The 13676-nt window shown below is 38.6% G+C and overlaps 1 protein-coding gene across 1 annotated transcript in view; it reads left to right on the top strand.

Moving 5' to 3' along the window:
• SPMAP2L (sperm microtubule associated protein 2 like) overlaps positions 1-13676 on the top strand; it is a 62969-nt gene that overhangs the window by 18782 nt on the left and 30511 nt on the right. Inside the window, exons 5-6 of the mRNA XM_079153978.1 lie at positions 5270-5335; positions 7529-7657. Coding sequence (XP_079010104.1) covers positions 5270-5335; positions 7529-7657 — 195 coding nt within the window. The remainder of the gene's footprint in view (positions 1-5269; positions 5336-7528; positions 7658-13676) is intronic.

Here is a 13676-nt window from a genome sequence, read left to right as displayed (position 1 = left end):
CCCCTCTAGTTTGGCTTTCTAAAGAGTATTTAAAGTCTGATTTATGCAGGATTTATTGTGGTACGTGGTGTGACATATTTAACTTGGCCAATTCCTTAAGAAGTTACTTTTCCTAGCTCCTTCGTCTTTTGATTTGTGATGCTATGTTTATCATATCTTTGATTCCCATTGAACCTAATTTTCGCTTTTATTTCTTTTACCAGACCCTGCTGCCTGTGACTTTGTAAAGAAATGGTAAGAGTGTGGCTCTAGTACTACTCTCACACACCTTGACAGGTGGGTTGGCCAAGCAGGGCCGACTCCTTGGGCATTCCAAGTGGAAGTCTGTCTTGAGGTTCCGGAAAGGAGATTCCTGTGGTGTCCTTTTGTCACAGCCCCTTTCCAACCTCAGCTCCCATGGAACAGGAAAGAAGGATATGAAGTAAGAAGTGAAGTGGGACTGGCAACAGTGTCACACACCTGTGATCTCAGTTACTCTGGAGGCTGAGGCCAGCCTGCGGCTTTGCAAGACCCTGTCTCAATATAAAAATTAAAAAGGGGGGCTGGGAATATGGCTCAGTGGTTGAGCAACCCAGGGCCTTGTGCATGCGAGGCAAGCACTCTACCAACTGTTCTATATCCCCAGCCCACTTTTTAAAAAAATATATATATATATTTTAGTTGCAGGAGGACACAATACCTTTATTTTATTTTTATGTGGTGCTGAGGATTGAACCCAGAGTCTCACATGTGCTAGACCCACACTGACCCACAACTCCAATCCCCGAGTTTTTATACTTAAAAAAAGATTGCAAAAAGAGTGGTTAAGATTTTTTTTTTTTTTTTTTTTTTGCTTTTACTATTTCTAACAGCTTCTTGCTTTTGCTTTATTCATTAATTTGGGGTCAATTATTTGAAGAAATTGTTTTATCTCTGTTATCTGCCCACTTATCCCCTAAGCAATTCTTCTTCCCTATATAAATGTGCTAGGTCTAATTAGTTATAAAGAAGATATTTTCAAAATATAAGCAAGATAGGATAAGAGCATTCTAACTGAGAGAGAGAGAGAGAGAGAGAGAGAGCAAGCTATTAGAGTGCCCCAGTAGCAGAGACCTGAAATCTTTTCTGTAATTGTTGCTCTACAAACAAACCAAAGTAAAAATTAAAACAACAGCAACAACAACAAAAACCCACACAACAATAACAACTTCCTTAGCTATTGGCAAGCCATAGGAGACTAATTATCAGTGAAGAAAGGGGACAGCAATGTAATAATCTTCATTAAAAAACACTGTGAGGTAATGTAGTTCCCAAGAGAGGAGGGAAACCTATGTTAGTGAGATCACTCTCAATTGAAATAACAACCCAATTTAAATGTCTACAGGAACAAACTAGGACACTGTCAATAGTTTTGCACAAAAGGTTGCATTAAAAAAACAAAAAACACAACAACAACAACAACAACAACACAAGTGTTGGGGATATAACTCAGTTGGTAGAATGCTTGCCCATCATGCACAAGACCTTGGGTTCAATGCTGAGCACCACAAAAAACAACAACTCTTATTTTGCTGGTGAAAAGAAGGTGGCAGGGGAAATCTTGGCCCAGGGATGATGACTGAAGTCTGAAGCTAAATTGCTTTAAAAGTTGAATATATAATAAGATGTTTTGTCTGTAACTCTGACTTTCTGCTCCCTTGAGCCTCCCTGGAAAGTTGCCCCAGACTCTCGCAGCAGGGATTATTTGGTACCTGCATGGCAAAACCTCCCTTCTGTTGAATGAGGTCATGAATGTTCTTTCTGGCAATGAACAGTATCTTTGTTGTTTCTAGATAAATATAACCAGGCATGGATAGGAGGTTGCATTCTATCAGTTACATAACAGATGCTAAATTTTTCACAATCAAAGAATCTTTTGGAATAATTGCCCACAACCATGATCACAGGTTTTGAAAGATTTTTTATTGATGTTGCTCACAGAACAAATATTCATTAATTTAAAAAAATTAAGGACACATATAAGTGTTAACAGAGACTGCTGTCTGTATGAAGTAACATGGAGAGGATAAAATTCAGAAACAAATTTGGTATTCTGGATAGCCTTCTGCAGTCTCTTTGTGGATGAGGTGGATTCCTTTTGATTTTTTGAAATAATATGACGATTCTAGACTCCCATTATTCCCTTCATAGATCCCCTAAGGATTTGGGAACTTCAAGCTAAGAAACCTTAAATTGAGGTCCTAAGAGACCTATGTGCAGAAAGGTTAGTTGGAATAGAAAAGGGGGAAGTCAGAAGAGTTCAGAGAATGACATTGGTAAGAAAGGACCCGAGCAACTGGGGTGGAGGTGGTACATCATTTTTACTACCTCCTGATTTGTATTTGATTTAGCAACATCTTGGATCAATAAAACAATGTAAACTATCTTAATTATATCACTTTATATGGTTGAAAGTTCCATGATTTTCCCTTATAGAACACTTAACAAAGTTCATATTTCAAATAATTAAATACCAGTTCACTTCAATCCAATCAGCATTTACTAAATACAAGGTATTGTGCATGTGAGAAGGGAAAAAGAAGCAACATTTATGGTTAGAATATGCAATTTGAGGTGGATAAAATTATTCTCCAATATTTTTTTTTTTTCACACTGACCTCCTTTCGTCTTTTGAACACGTAGGAATGTTTTGCTCCAGGACATTTAAGCTTCCTCTTACCTCTGGGATGGAATAATTTTTCTCTGAAAACTCTGTATAGTCATTCATCACTCAACAGCAATTTCACTCTTCACCCTCTTGGACCACCCTACTGAAACTGCAACCCTCTTCACCACATACTCCCTATCCTCCTAACCAGCTTTATTTTTCCTTGTACTTCTTATTGTCATGCAACATAATAGATATTTACTTTATTTCATGGATTGTCTCTCTGCCCTGACTTGAGGACAAGGATTTTTGTCTATTTTATCACCAGTGTACAACTAGCCCTAGAACACTACTGGGTTCATGGTAAATACTGTAACATTTCTTGAATGAATAAAACTCAAAGAATGAAGTATTCACCCAAGGATAAGAAAATGACATAAGGGGAATCCAAACACAGAGAGGGGGGGGAGTTCCTTCTGGTTTTCTATAACACAGCAGATTAACTATTAGTTAAAACAATCTATGATGTATTTCAAAATGATCACAATATATGAAATTCCCAACACTTAAAATGATTAACATTTGGAGAGATAGAAATATTTAGTACCCTGATTCGATAATTACTCATTTTATGTGTACACCAAAGTACCACAGTATACCCCATAAAGATGTATAGCTATTATGTCAATAAAAAATAATAAAAAAGAAAATGGTACTTTTTGTTTAAATGAAACCCAGAATCTCCAAGGTTTGGGAGAATTGCTGGACTGATCCCATGTCCCTGAGATTTGTCATTGTCACCATCCTGCTGGCCTCTAGGGGATGCTCCACAGTTAAGATTATGGACTGGTTTATACAGTAGTAGCCAAGACAAGGCTGTAAAAGGATGAAATAAGTCTGCTGTCTGCCGAGTAGCACCACAAGTTAAACACTGAGTGATTTGGAAATAGATAATCTAGTTAGCGGAGTTTAGCTTGCTCTGCAGCTGGATGACTCAGTTTTGTGAATGTGCAACCGTGGGAGTTGCTATTACTCCCCCCTTGACTCCTCCCACTTTCTGAAAGGAGGTTGGTGGTATATCAAACGACTTTCAATAAGGAGGCATTTCTTCACGTAAGGGTTTGCATGAGCTATGTCATCAACCAAATCCCATGTGACCGCAAGGCCAGGGTTTATTCTAACATGGAGAGTTTGCAGCCTACGACAGAGCTCAGGCAAGTGTTAGAGATCTTTTTCATCAACTGTCCATCAAAGCTCTTCCCTGGGCTAATTCACCTGGCCTCTTTCCTTACCCACGGATTAAACTTCTCAGGTGTGGGAGTGACATCAATTCGAGAGATTTGGGGAAGAGAACTGAACCCTTCTGAGACCTGTCCCTGTGACCTATTACAGTGGGGATGTCTGTGATCTGCCTTCCATCACACAGCCAGCTTAGCCCCTACAGCAGGTAGCCTGAAGTTCTGGGACACACATTCACTTCAGGGATGTCAGGGATCCAAACTATTCATATAATTTCACGTAATTTTTATCAATAATAGTGATAGTATTTTTATTCTGTGACCAAATCCTGTGCCTATTTTTCATTTAGCTCCTAATTGTGGTGGATAAAAAGGATTTTGTTATTGGGCCCTTCAAACTCTAACCAAGTATATAAATAATTATAATATGAACTTCAGTAACATGGGAGGTATATTAGTCTGTTTTAGTTAGGCAATGCTGCAGTAATGAACAAGATTCAAAACTCTCCATGGCTTAACATTAACACAATAGAAATTTATTTCTCCCTTGGGCTGTGGTCATGGAACTGGTTGGTCCTCCTCTACTTTGCTAACTAGAATACATGGCTTCCAGGGTCACTGTAAGAGGGAAAGAGAGAGTTGAGGAGTCACACTGGCTCCTAAGTGCATTACTCTGGAAGTGATACCCAATACTTCTGCTAAAGTTAGACATGAGTAGTTACATGACCCCAAAAAACTGCACAGCAGGTGGGAAATGTATGGAAACATATAGATACTTGGAGAACCCAAACTTACTCTGCCACAGGTGGAGTAAGAATGATCAGGAAGGTTAAAAGAACAGAGTGGGGGGTTGGGCTGAGGCTCAGTGGTAGAACGCTTGCCTAGCATGTGTGAGGCACTGGTTTCAAACCTCAGCACCGCATAGAAAAATAAAATAAGTTATAAAAAAATTTTTAAAAAGCAGAGTGGGGCTTGAAGAGGGTTGAGTGGCACTGAGTGTATTTTGCCCATTTCATAGTTTTGCCAAAGGCAGACATCCTGTTTATCTATACAATCTCTTCACAATCCAGGGCTACCAAGCCATCTACAAATTAACTTAATATGCTAGTTGCAGTTTTTTTTTTTTTCCATTAACAAGTATGCATTTTACCTAGGGTCTTCTGGAGCCAGTCGGCACTTTGTTATATTGCATATTCATTGTCTTTATTTTATTATGTACTATATTAATGATTCTACAAGTGAGAATCTTGAGCCCACAGTAGTTTGGGGTCCTTCTGCACCCCTCAAATCATCTCAAGTGTAGCATCATTTCCCCTCCCTCCACAGACAGAATTTCTTTGAGTAGGATTCATCTAACGTAACCATATTTCTTAGGTGTTCTCTTTAATCAGCTGGTATTTGTTAGTTTTTTTTCTAGAAAGAGAATCCAAGGTCTTTCTGAGCCTAAAAGACAATGGGGAACCCCAGACAGGTAAGACAATATTCTCTGGTCTGGTTTGCTGTGTTTGAGTTTGTTACATCAAGTAGATAAGAATGATCCTCGTCTGCCATTAGTGGATCCTGCGACTGGATCCATTGAGCCAACACTGTCATCTTGGTTGATTCAGCACATGACATGGCAGGCTAACCCTTGGCTGGTGATTCTCAATTTATCTGAACTTTGGGATCACCTGAGGAGCTTTAATACTGGCTGCTGCTTTGATAGCATCCCCAGAAGTGCTGATTGAATTGGTCAGGGGTAAAGCTTTGGGAGGGTTAAAAGCTCTCCAGGTGATTCTACTAATCAGAACATTTTGAGACCCACTGCCCAGGGTGTGGCTGCATGCTCCTTTGAAACTCTTGTGTCCATCCTGCAGATTCACCTCTGCAGCCTGTACCACCCAGTCCTGCTGTCTCCAAGCCTCTGCCTAGAGCACACCTGTTCTCTGGGTCTCCAGCAGGCTGAACCCTCAGTCCTTCCCTGCTTGGCCTAGGAATCCTCTCTTTCTTCTCTGGCTCCTGAATAAAACCCGAAACAGAAGTTATATTTACAGAAAAATGGAGCAGGTAGTATAGGGAGTACCCAGGTTTACCCCAGCTTCCCCTGTTATTCATATCTCACATTAATGTGGTACAGTTGTTACAATTGATGAGCCAGTATTGATACATTATTGTTAACTAAAATCCATAGTTTCTGTTGGGTTCACTATTGGTGTTGTATGTGTCCATGGGTTTTGACAAACGCATAGTGTCATGGATCCACATTTACAGTATCATACAGAATGTTCCACTGCCCTTAACTCCCCTGGGCCCCGCTCAGTCATTCTTTTTCCTTCCTCCCCAGTCTCAGAACCCCTGGCAACCACTGATCTATTTAGGTCTGTGTAGTTTTCTCTTCTTTCCCACTGCAGCCCCCCTTTGTCTGGCCCTGGCCTCTGAGGTCTGAATTTCTGCCGTTGGCCTCACGCTGTCCCGGTGGTCATTCTCTCCCCTCCAATATCTGCTGCATGTCACCATCAGGTGAATCCCCAGCTTTCACCATGCATTCATTCATCAAACCTTTATTGAGAATCTCTGATGGGTAGCAATCAACTACTCAAGAGAAAAGCTCCAAGACCTGAAGACATGAGCCGGAAGAATAGGTAGGCTGGGGAGGCGGACCTCTTAGCCACAGCCGAGGAGGGCGGTGCATGCCACAGCAGAGTGTAGGGATTGGGGGTATGAATATTTCTAAAATGACTCTGGATAATGTTTCCAAGTCAGAGAAAAAATTATATAAAAAAGTACATAAAGTTTGGGGTGGGGGAGAAACCGTTTCTCTAATACTTTTAAAGGAGTGAATTCAGTTAGTTGGCAAATTCAGATTTTTTGGTTTTTGTTCTTTTTGGTGCTGCTGGCGATTGAAACCAGGGCCTCACATATGCTAGGCAAGCACTCAAATTCTGAGCCACACCCCAGTGCAAATTCAGTTCTGGGCAAAGCCCGATTACTGAGAGACCAGATCATCTAGGCCGCCTTCTGCTGTCCTTACCCAACCTAGCAGTGTTCCTTCCTGGCTTCCCTGCAGGACTTTCCACATGCACCTGAACACTCCTAGTTCAAGACAGGATTATTCCCAATCCCACCACAGAACATGCTTCATTTATGGAAGTCTGTGCCCTTCAGCTTTCTTCTGTGAAGCATTTTCAGCTCAATTCTACACAGATTTCTCTCTCTTCCTCCTTCATGCCTACTTCACAGGCTAAGTGAACTGATGTCTGTACAGCACTCAGTACAGTTCCAGGCCCACAGTAAATATCACACAAATGGTAGCCATTAACATTATTCTGTTACTATTTTCTGCCCACCTTTGTCCAAATGGGAGCACAGTGTAGATGGTTGGCACGTCCCTTTGCTGCCTACCTGATTGTAACTTACACTATTGATTCCCAGGTGGCAGGAACAGAACTATCTTCTCTCTAATAGGTTCCTTTTGGATCACCACTTTCAAGACAGTGGACAAAATTGCCTTATTTTATTCTTATTTCAATGTCCATAGTTTCTTTCTGATGACTGGAAATTGTAAAGCTCTGTTATAGTGATAGTTCTGGAAATGAAGACTTGTCAAGAGCTATGTCTAAGATGTCCATTCTCAGTGAATTATTTATTTATTTTTTTACCATTTTGTCTTTGTATATTTTAACAGAAAACTATTTTGGGGAAATCAAGATCCTATTTGCCCTATTTCCGAGAGTGCTTTGAAGGCTCAGCTAACCAAAAGACTTAAAGACCTTGCTCATCCCAAGCAAGTCTCCCAGCACTATGTACCTAACAGGTGGGTGTTTGTGTTATGAGATTCCTTCGTCAGGACTCCTTCGAGAAAATGAACATAGAACCCAGGCCTTTCACCCCAGAGTCCTAGATTGTTCAATCTACAGTCAAAATTTTTTGAGGCTTAGGGAAGCTCTGTCTGTTCCAATCTCATACAACAGTCAAACTTTACCAGAGCAAGATCCAGACTTGTATTATATTTCATAATGCTTTGGCTTATGAGGATTTTTTAAAATAAAATAAGAATATTATAAATTTTTTTTTTCAGTGGTGGCTATCAAACCCTGGACCTTGCACATGCCAGTCAAGGTCTCTACCACTGAGCTACATCTCCAGCCCCAAGAACGTCAAAGTATCTTGATGAATTCTATAGAAGCCATTGGTTTTTCAAGTTAGGATCCCTAATTTTAGTATTAAAGACATATTAGAAGTTGAAGGTACATCCAAAATCACCTGTTAAGGCTCCCTCAGAAGAGGACAGGCCACTCCCTTCTCTGAGTTCTCACCTTGGCTTGGGAGGTGTGCTCTGTCCACAAAGCACTTCCATCTTCCTGTCCTCTCAACGTCCTTGGTGGGTTCCTCTTTCTCCACTGCCATTTCCCAGTGGGCTTCTTTCTCCTTCTGCTCTAAAGACTCCCCAAGATGAGATTGTCCTGTTATATGGATTTTGTTTCTAATTGTGTGGTGATGACCTCCAAATCTTCAACACCTCTCTCTTATCTCAGATGTCCTGGGTTCCTCTGGGGGACCTCCCACTTAGCATGTTTGATACAGGACGGGACTCCTTTTTTATTTTTATTTTTATTTTTTTTTTAGAGTAGAAAGTAAGAAGCTTTATTAAAGAAAAGTAAAAGCAGACTCTCCCTGGTGGAAGAAGGGGACCCAAAGGCGGAATCCATCGGATTGAGCAAATCTTGTCCTTTTTATAGGTTTTATTCTCCCATTCTTTCCCCCTTATCTCTTTCCTTCCCACCTATGGGATTAGGCCCAGTTTTGCATAAAGTGAGAAGCATGGGCAGGGGGAGGGCCAAGGTGATTCAGGCAGGTAAGGGTCCAGGGGGCATTCATTAGCATCTCCTTGCCTGTAGTCCCCAATCAATAGACTCTGCAGGTCCTTGACATTCCATTCTCCCAGGACGGTTTCCAACATCCAGAGGCAGATGGATTTCATGGCCTCCATTTCCTCGATCTGACCCGATCCCGATTTTTACACTAACTGCCTATCCCCAATTCTGGCTTCATTCCCCACTCTAGTTTTAGGAACTCCTTACTGCTGTAAGGAAAGGGGGTGATGACTGCTCTGGCTGCTTTGAGCTGGAAGCGGGCAGCATGGGACAAGCCATTTGGAGTTCCCATTTAGAAATCAGGTCGATCGAGGGGTCCATGGTTAGAAGTCTGGTTGAGAAGTAATAGGCTGGAGGGTCATTTGAGAGATGGGCAATCTATAAGAGAAACAAGAAGTTATGAATACTGGGATAAGATTAATGCAACAGTAAATGCCACAGCATAGGAACATGCCAATGAGTATGATGGTGATGACAGAGACTAATAATGTTTTTCACCAGGAGGTACCAGAGAACCAGGAGCTAAGAATTTGTTCCCATGATAAGTCTAGGGAGGATATGGCCTCTATCTGAGTTGTGGGTCCTTCCAAAAGTAAAGCCTGATATTTTAGAAGGCAACTGTCTGAAAGCCATAGTCTTCCTTTTGTGTTTAAAATTCCTGAGAGATCATGGGAAGTGTAGACAATAAGGTCTCTTCCAGGGTGATTTTGATTGCCTCACTGACTAGTAGAGCTACCGCTGCAATTACTCTCAAACAGTGGGGCCATCTCGAGACACCACGTCAAGTTCCGTGCTGAGATAGGATAGTGGCTGTTGAACAGGTCCATTCTTTTGTGTTATCACTCCTAAGGCTATTCTTCCTCTTTCAATGAAAAACAGGTTAAATTTCCCTTCAGTAGGTAAACTAAGGGCAGGGTCTCTCTTAATGTCTTAAAGGCTTTAATATGTTCTGGTTCCCGTATTAGGGTGGTTGCTCCTTGATGTAAAGTTTCTTTCAGAAGGCTGTAAAGAGGCTTAGCTAATTCCAGGATTCCTTTTTTAATGGAATCTTGGTTGAATTAGATACTTGTTTCAGAATGACATTTATAGGGTGCAATCATTGGTGTAATTGTTTGCTTTCAAAAGTTTTATTCAAGAATATGAACTCAAGGTAGGTGTGGTGGGGCACGCCTGTAATCCTGGCGACTCAGGAAGCTGAGGCAGGAGGATGGCAAGTTTGAGGTTAGCCTGGTCATCTTAGTGAGATCCTGATTCAAGATAATGTTACAGAGGGTTCAGGATGTAGTTCAATGGTGGAACACTCACCTAACTTGTATAAGACCCTGGGTTCAATTCTGAGTGCTGCAAAAAAAAATTTTTTTTCAAGTTTATTCAAATTTTTTAATGGAAATTACTTTGTCTGAACAAGAGAATTCCAGTTGTACATTTTAAATTTCATCTTCCTTCTTGAAAATAATGAATAATCCTTGCCTGTATGATGATGTCTTAACCATAGTTTTGTATTATTTATTTTTAAAATTTTGTTTATTTTTTTATCATTACTTTTGGTGATGATACAATTTAATTCAGCACATGTGTGTATCATGTTTTGCTTCATATTGTTTTGTACCTTTGTTATACTTAATCTCCTGTTATATGAATAGATACATTTTTTAAAAGGCAACAAAAATCTCCTTTAGGCCTATAATTCAGATAAATTGTTTATATTTTGTTATATTTTCTTCTAGTCTTTTTTGCTATGCATATATGTGCATTTTATAAATAGTCTGTAAAAGTTTTTGAGAAAATCAATGTATAATTTATATAGTGATTTTTTAATACTTAATTTTTTTTTTTGCTGATCATTTGGGTTAGAGGTTGATCTATTTTTGGTTTCATAGATTTTTCTCTATTATTTTACTGTTTTCTATTTCATTTATTTCTTCTCTGCTCTTTATTATTTTCTTCTGCTTACTTTAGATTTCATTTGCTTTTCTTTTCCCAGTTTCTTAAACTGGAAACTGAAATCATTAACTTGAGACATTTCCTTCTTTCTAATAGTTATTTAGTCTATGTATTTTCCTCTGGTAAGTGTTGCCTTAGCTGAATTTCATAAATGTTGATATGTTGTGTCTTCATTTTCATTAAGTTTAAAATACTTTTTTTTTTTTTTTGGTACCAGGGATTGAACTCAAGGGCATTTATCACTGAGCCACATCCCTGGCCCATTTTGTATTTTATTTAGAGACAGGGTCTCACTGAGTTGCTTAAGGCACACTAAGTTGCTGAAGCTGACTTTCTCAAAGTTCTTTAAATTTTAAAATTTTAGGTTTTTTATTGAAGATTATATTTCCCATCCCCACTCCACCCCTCCCCTCACTCCCCTCTGCACAATCCAAAGTTCCTTCATTCTTCCCTACCCACTCCCCACTATGGATCAGCATCTACTTATCAGAGAAAATATTTGGCCTTTGGTTTTTTAGGACTAACTTATTTTGCTTAGCATGATATTCTCTAGTTCCATCCGTTTACCCGCAAATGCCACAATTTCATTCTTCTTTCGGGCTGAGTAATACTCCATTGTGTATATATACATTTTCTTTATCCATTCATCTGTTGAAGGGCATCTAAGTTGGTTCCATAGTTTAGCTATTGTGAATTGAGCTGCTATAAACATTGATGTGGCTGTGTCACTGTAGTATGCTGATTTTAAGTTCGTTGGTTATAAACCAAGGAGTGGGATAGCTAGGTCAAATGGTGGTTCCATTCTAAGTTTTCTGAGGAATCACCACACTGCTTTCCAAAGTGGTTGCACCAATCTGCAGTCCCACCAACAATGTATGAGTGTACATTTTTCCCCACATCCTTGCCAATGTTTATTATTGCTTGTATTCTTGATAATAGTCATTCTGACTGGAGTGAGATGAAATCTTAGAATAATTTTGATTTGCATTTCTCTGATTGTAAGAGATGACGAACATTTTTTCATGTTTGTTGATTGTATTTCTTTTTCTGTGAGGTGTCTGTTCAGTTCTTTAGCCCATTTATTGGTTAGGTTATTTGTTTTTTTGGTATTAAGTTTTTTGAGTTCTTTATATATCTAAGACTGGCTTTGAACTTGTGATCCTCCTGCCTTAGCCTCCTGAGCTGCTATGATTATAAGCATGTGCACCCTGCCCAGCTTCAAAATACATTTTAATACCTCTTTTGATGTCATGTTTGAATCACAAATATTAAATATATATTGTTTAATTTCCAAAATATGTGGGGAATTCTACAAATTTTTTTGTTATTGATTTTTAATGTAATTCCATTGGGATTAGAGAACATACTCTGGATAATTTCAATCTTTCACAATTATGGAGACTGTTTCATGTCCCAGAATGTGCTCTAAAATAGTTTGAGTACACTTGAAATGGTTTTCCTGTTATTGGGTGAAGTGTTCTATAAATATTACTCAGCTCAACTGAGTTGATAATGTTGTTCAAGACTATATCCTTACTGATCTTCTGTTTATTTAATTATTCGATCAATATTTCAGGTGGTGTTTTAAAACCTGTGATCATAACTGTGGATTGTCTCTCCTTGCAGTTCTAAAAGTTTTTACTTTATTACTAGAAGAATAAAAATTTAAACCTATGTCCTCTTGATGAATTGACTTCTTTATTGTTATGAGTTGAACCTCTTTATCATTGGCAAAGTACGCTTTGCTCTGAAATCTATTTTGGTATTAATATAATTATGCCAGCTTTCTTTTTTTCTTTTTTTCTTTTTACAGACTGCATTTTGATTCATTGTACACAAATGGGGTACATCTTTTCGTTTCTATGGTTGTGCATGATGTAGATTTCACACCATTCATGTAATCATACATGTACATAGGGTAATGATGTCTGTCTCAGTCCACCATTTTTCATATCCCCGCCCCCTCCTCCCTCTCATTTCCCCTCTACGTAATCTAACGTTTTCACGAGTGTTAGCATGACATATTTTTAAATCCTTTTACTTTTAACTTATTTGTATCTTTATATTAAAAGTGCATTTATTATAGGTAGCCTATAGTTGAGTCTTGTTTTTTTTTTTATCCAATTTAATAATCTGTCTTTTAATTGAGGTGTTTAGATCTTTTACATTTAATGTGATTATTGACATATTTAGAGTCACTAGCATTTATTTTCTATTTATTTCACCTGTTTTTTTCCCTTTTCCCTCTTTCTTGTTGTCTTATGAATTAATTGTTATGTTTATTCCATTTTATCTTCTTTTTGGCTTATTCACTAACTTTTAAAATTTTTATTTTGGAGACAGGGTCTTGTCGGTTGCCCAGGCTGTTCTTGAACTCCTGGGCTCAAGTCATCCTCCCGTCTGTCTTCTTAGGAGCTGGGAGCACACAGTCACAGTTTCATACTCAGCTCACAGCTTTCAATTTTTGTTTTATAGGTGACTTCAGGATTTACAGTACACATCTTTAACTTTGCGTGGGACTTGCCGTACACATCTTCGTGTTACACCACTTTGTGTAGTATGGTATATCTCCACTTCCTCATTTCTGGCTTTTGTGCTATTTGCATCATGTATTTTACTCTACTTTGTCTTATAAATCCCACAATGCATTTTTATTATTTTTTCTTTAAACAAGCAATTCTCTTTTAAAGATATTTTGAAAAATAAGAAAAGGTATTTTATATTTACCCACATTCTTACCATTTCCCATACTCTACGTTCTTTTGTGTGAATCTAGATTTTATCTGGTATCATTTATGTGCTTTAGAAAACTTCCCTTAATGTTTCTTATAGGGCAAATCAGCTACTGATGAATTCTTTCAGCTTTTGAATGTCTGAAAAATTCTTTATTTCACTTTCATTTTGAGCTGAATTTCTACTGGTCATAAAATTGTATATTAATAGATTCTGCCTCACTGTCTCCAGTTGTTTTTGTTGAGACATCGTTATTCTTCTTTATTTTTTTATTTTTTTAAT

Source organism: Sciurus vulgaris (genome assembly GCF_902686455.1).
Source record: "Sciurus vulgaris genome assembly, chromosome: 9".
Taxonomy (NCBI): Eukaryota; Metazoa; Chordata; class Mammalia; order Rodentia; family Sciuridae; genus Sciurus; species Sciurus vulgaris.
The sequence above is the reverse complement of the archived record's forward strand: the minus strand, read 5'-3'. Positions and strand labels throughout refer to the sequence as shown.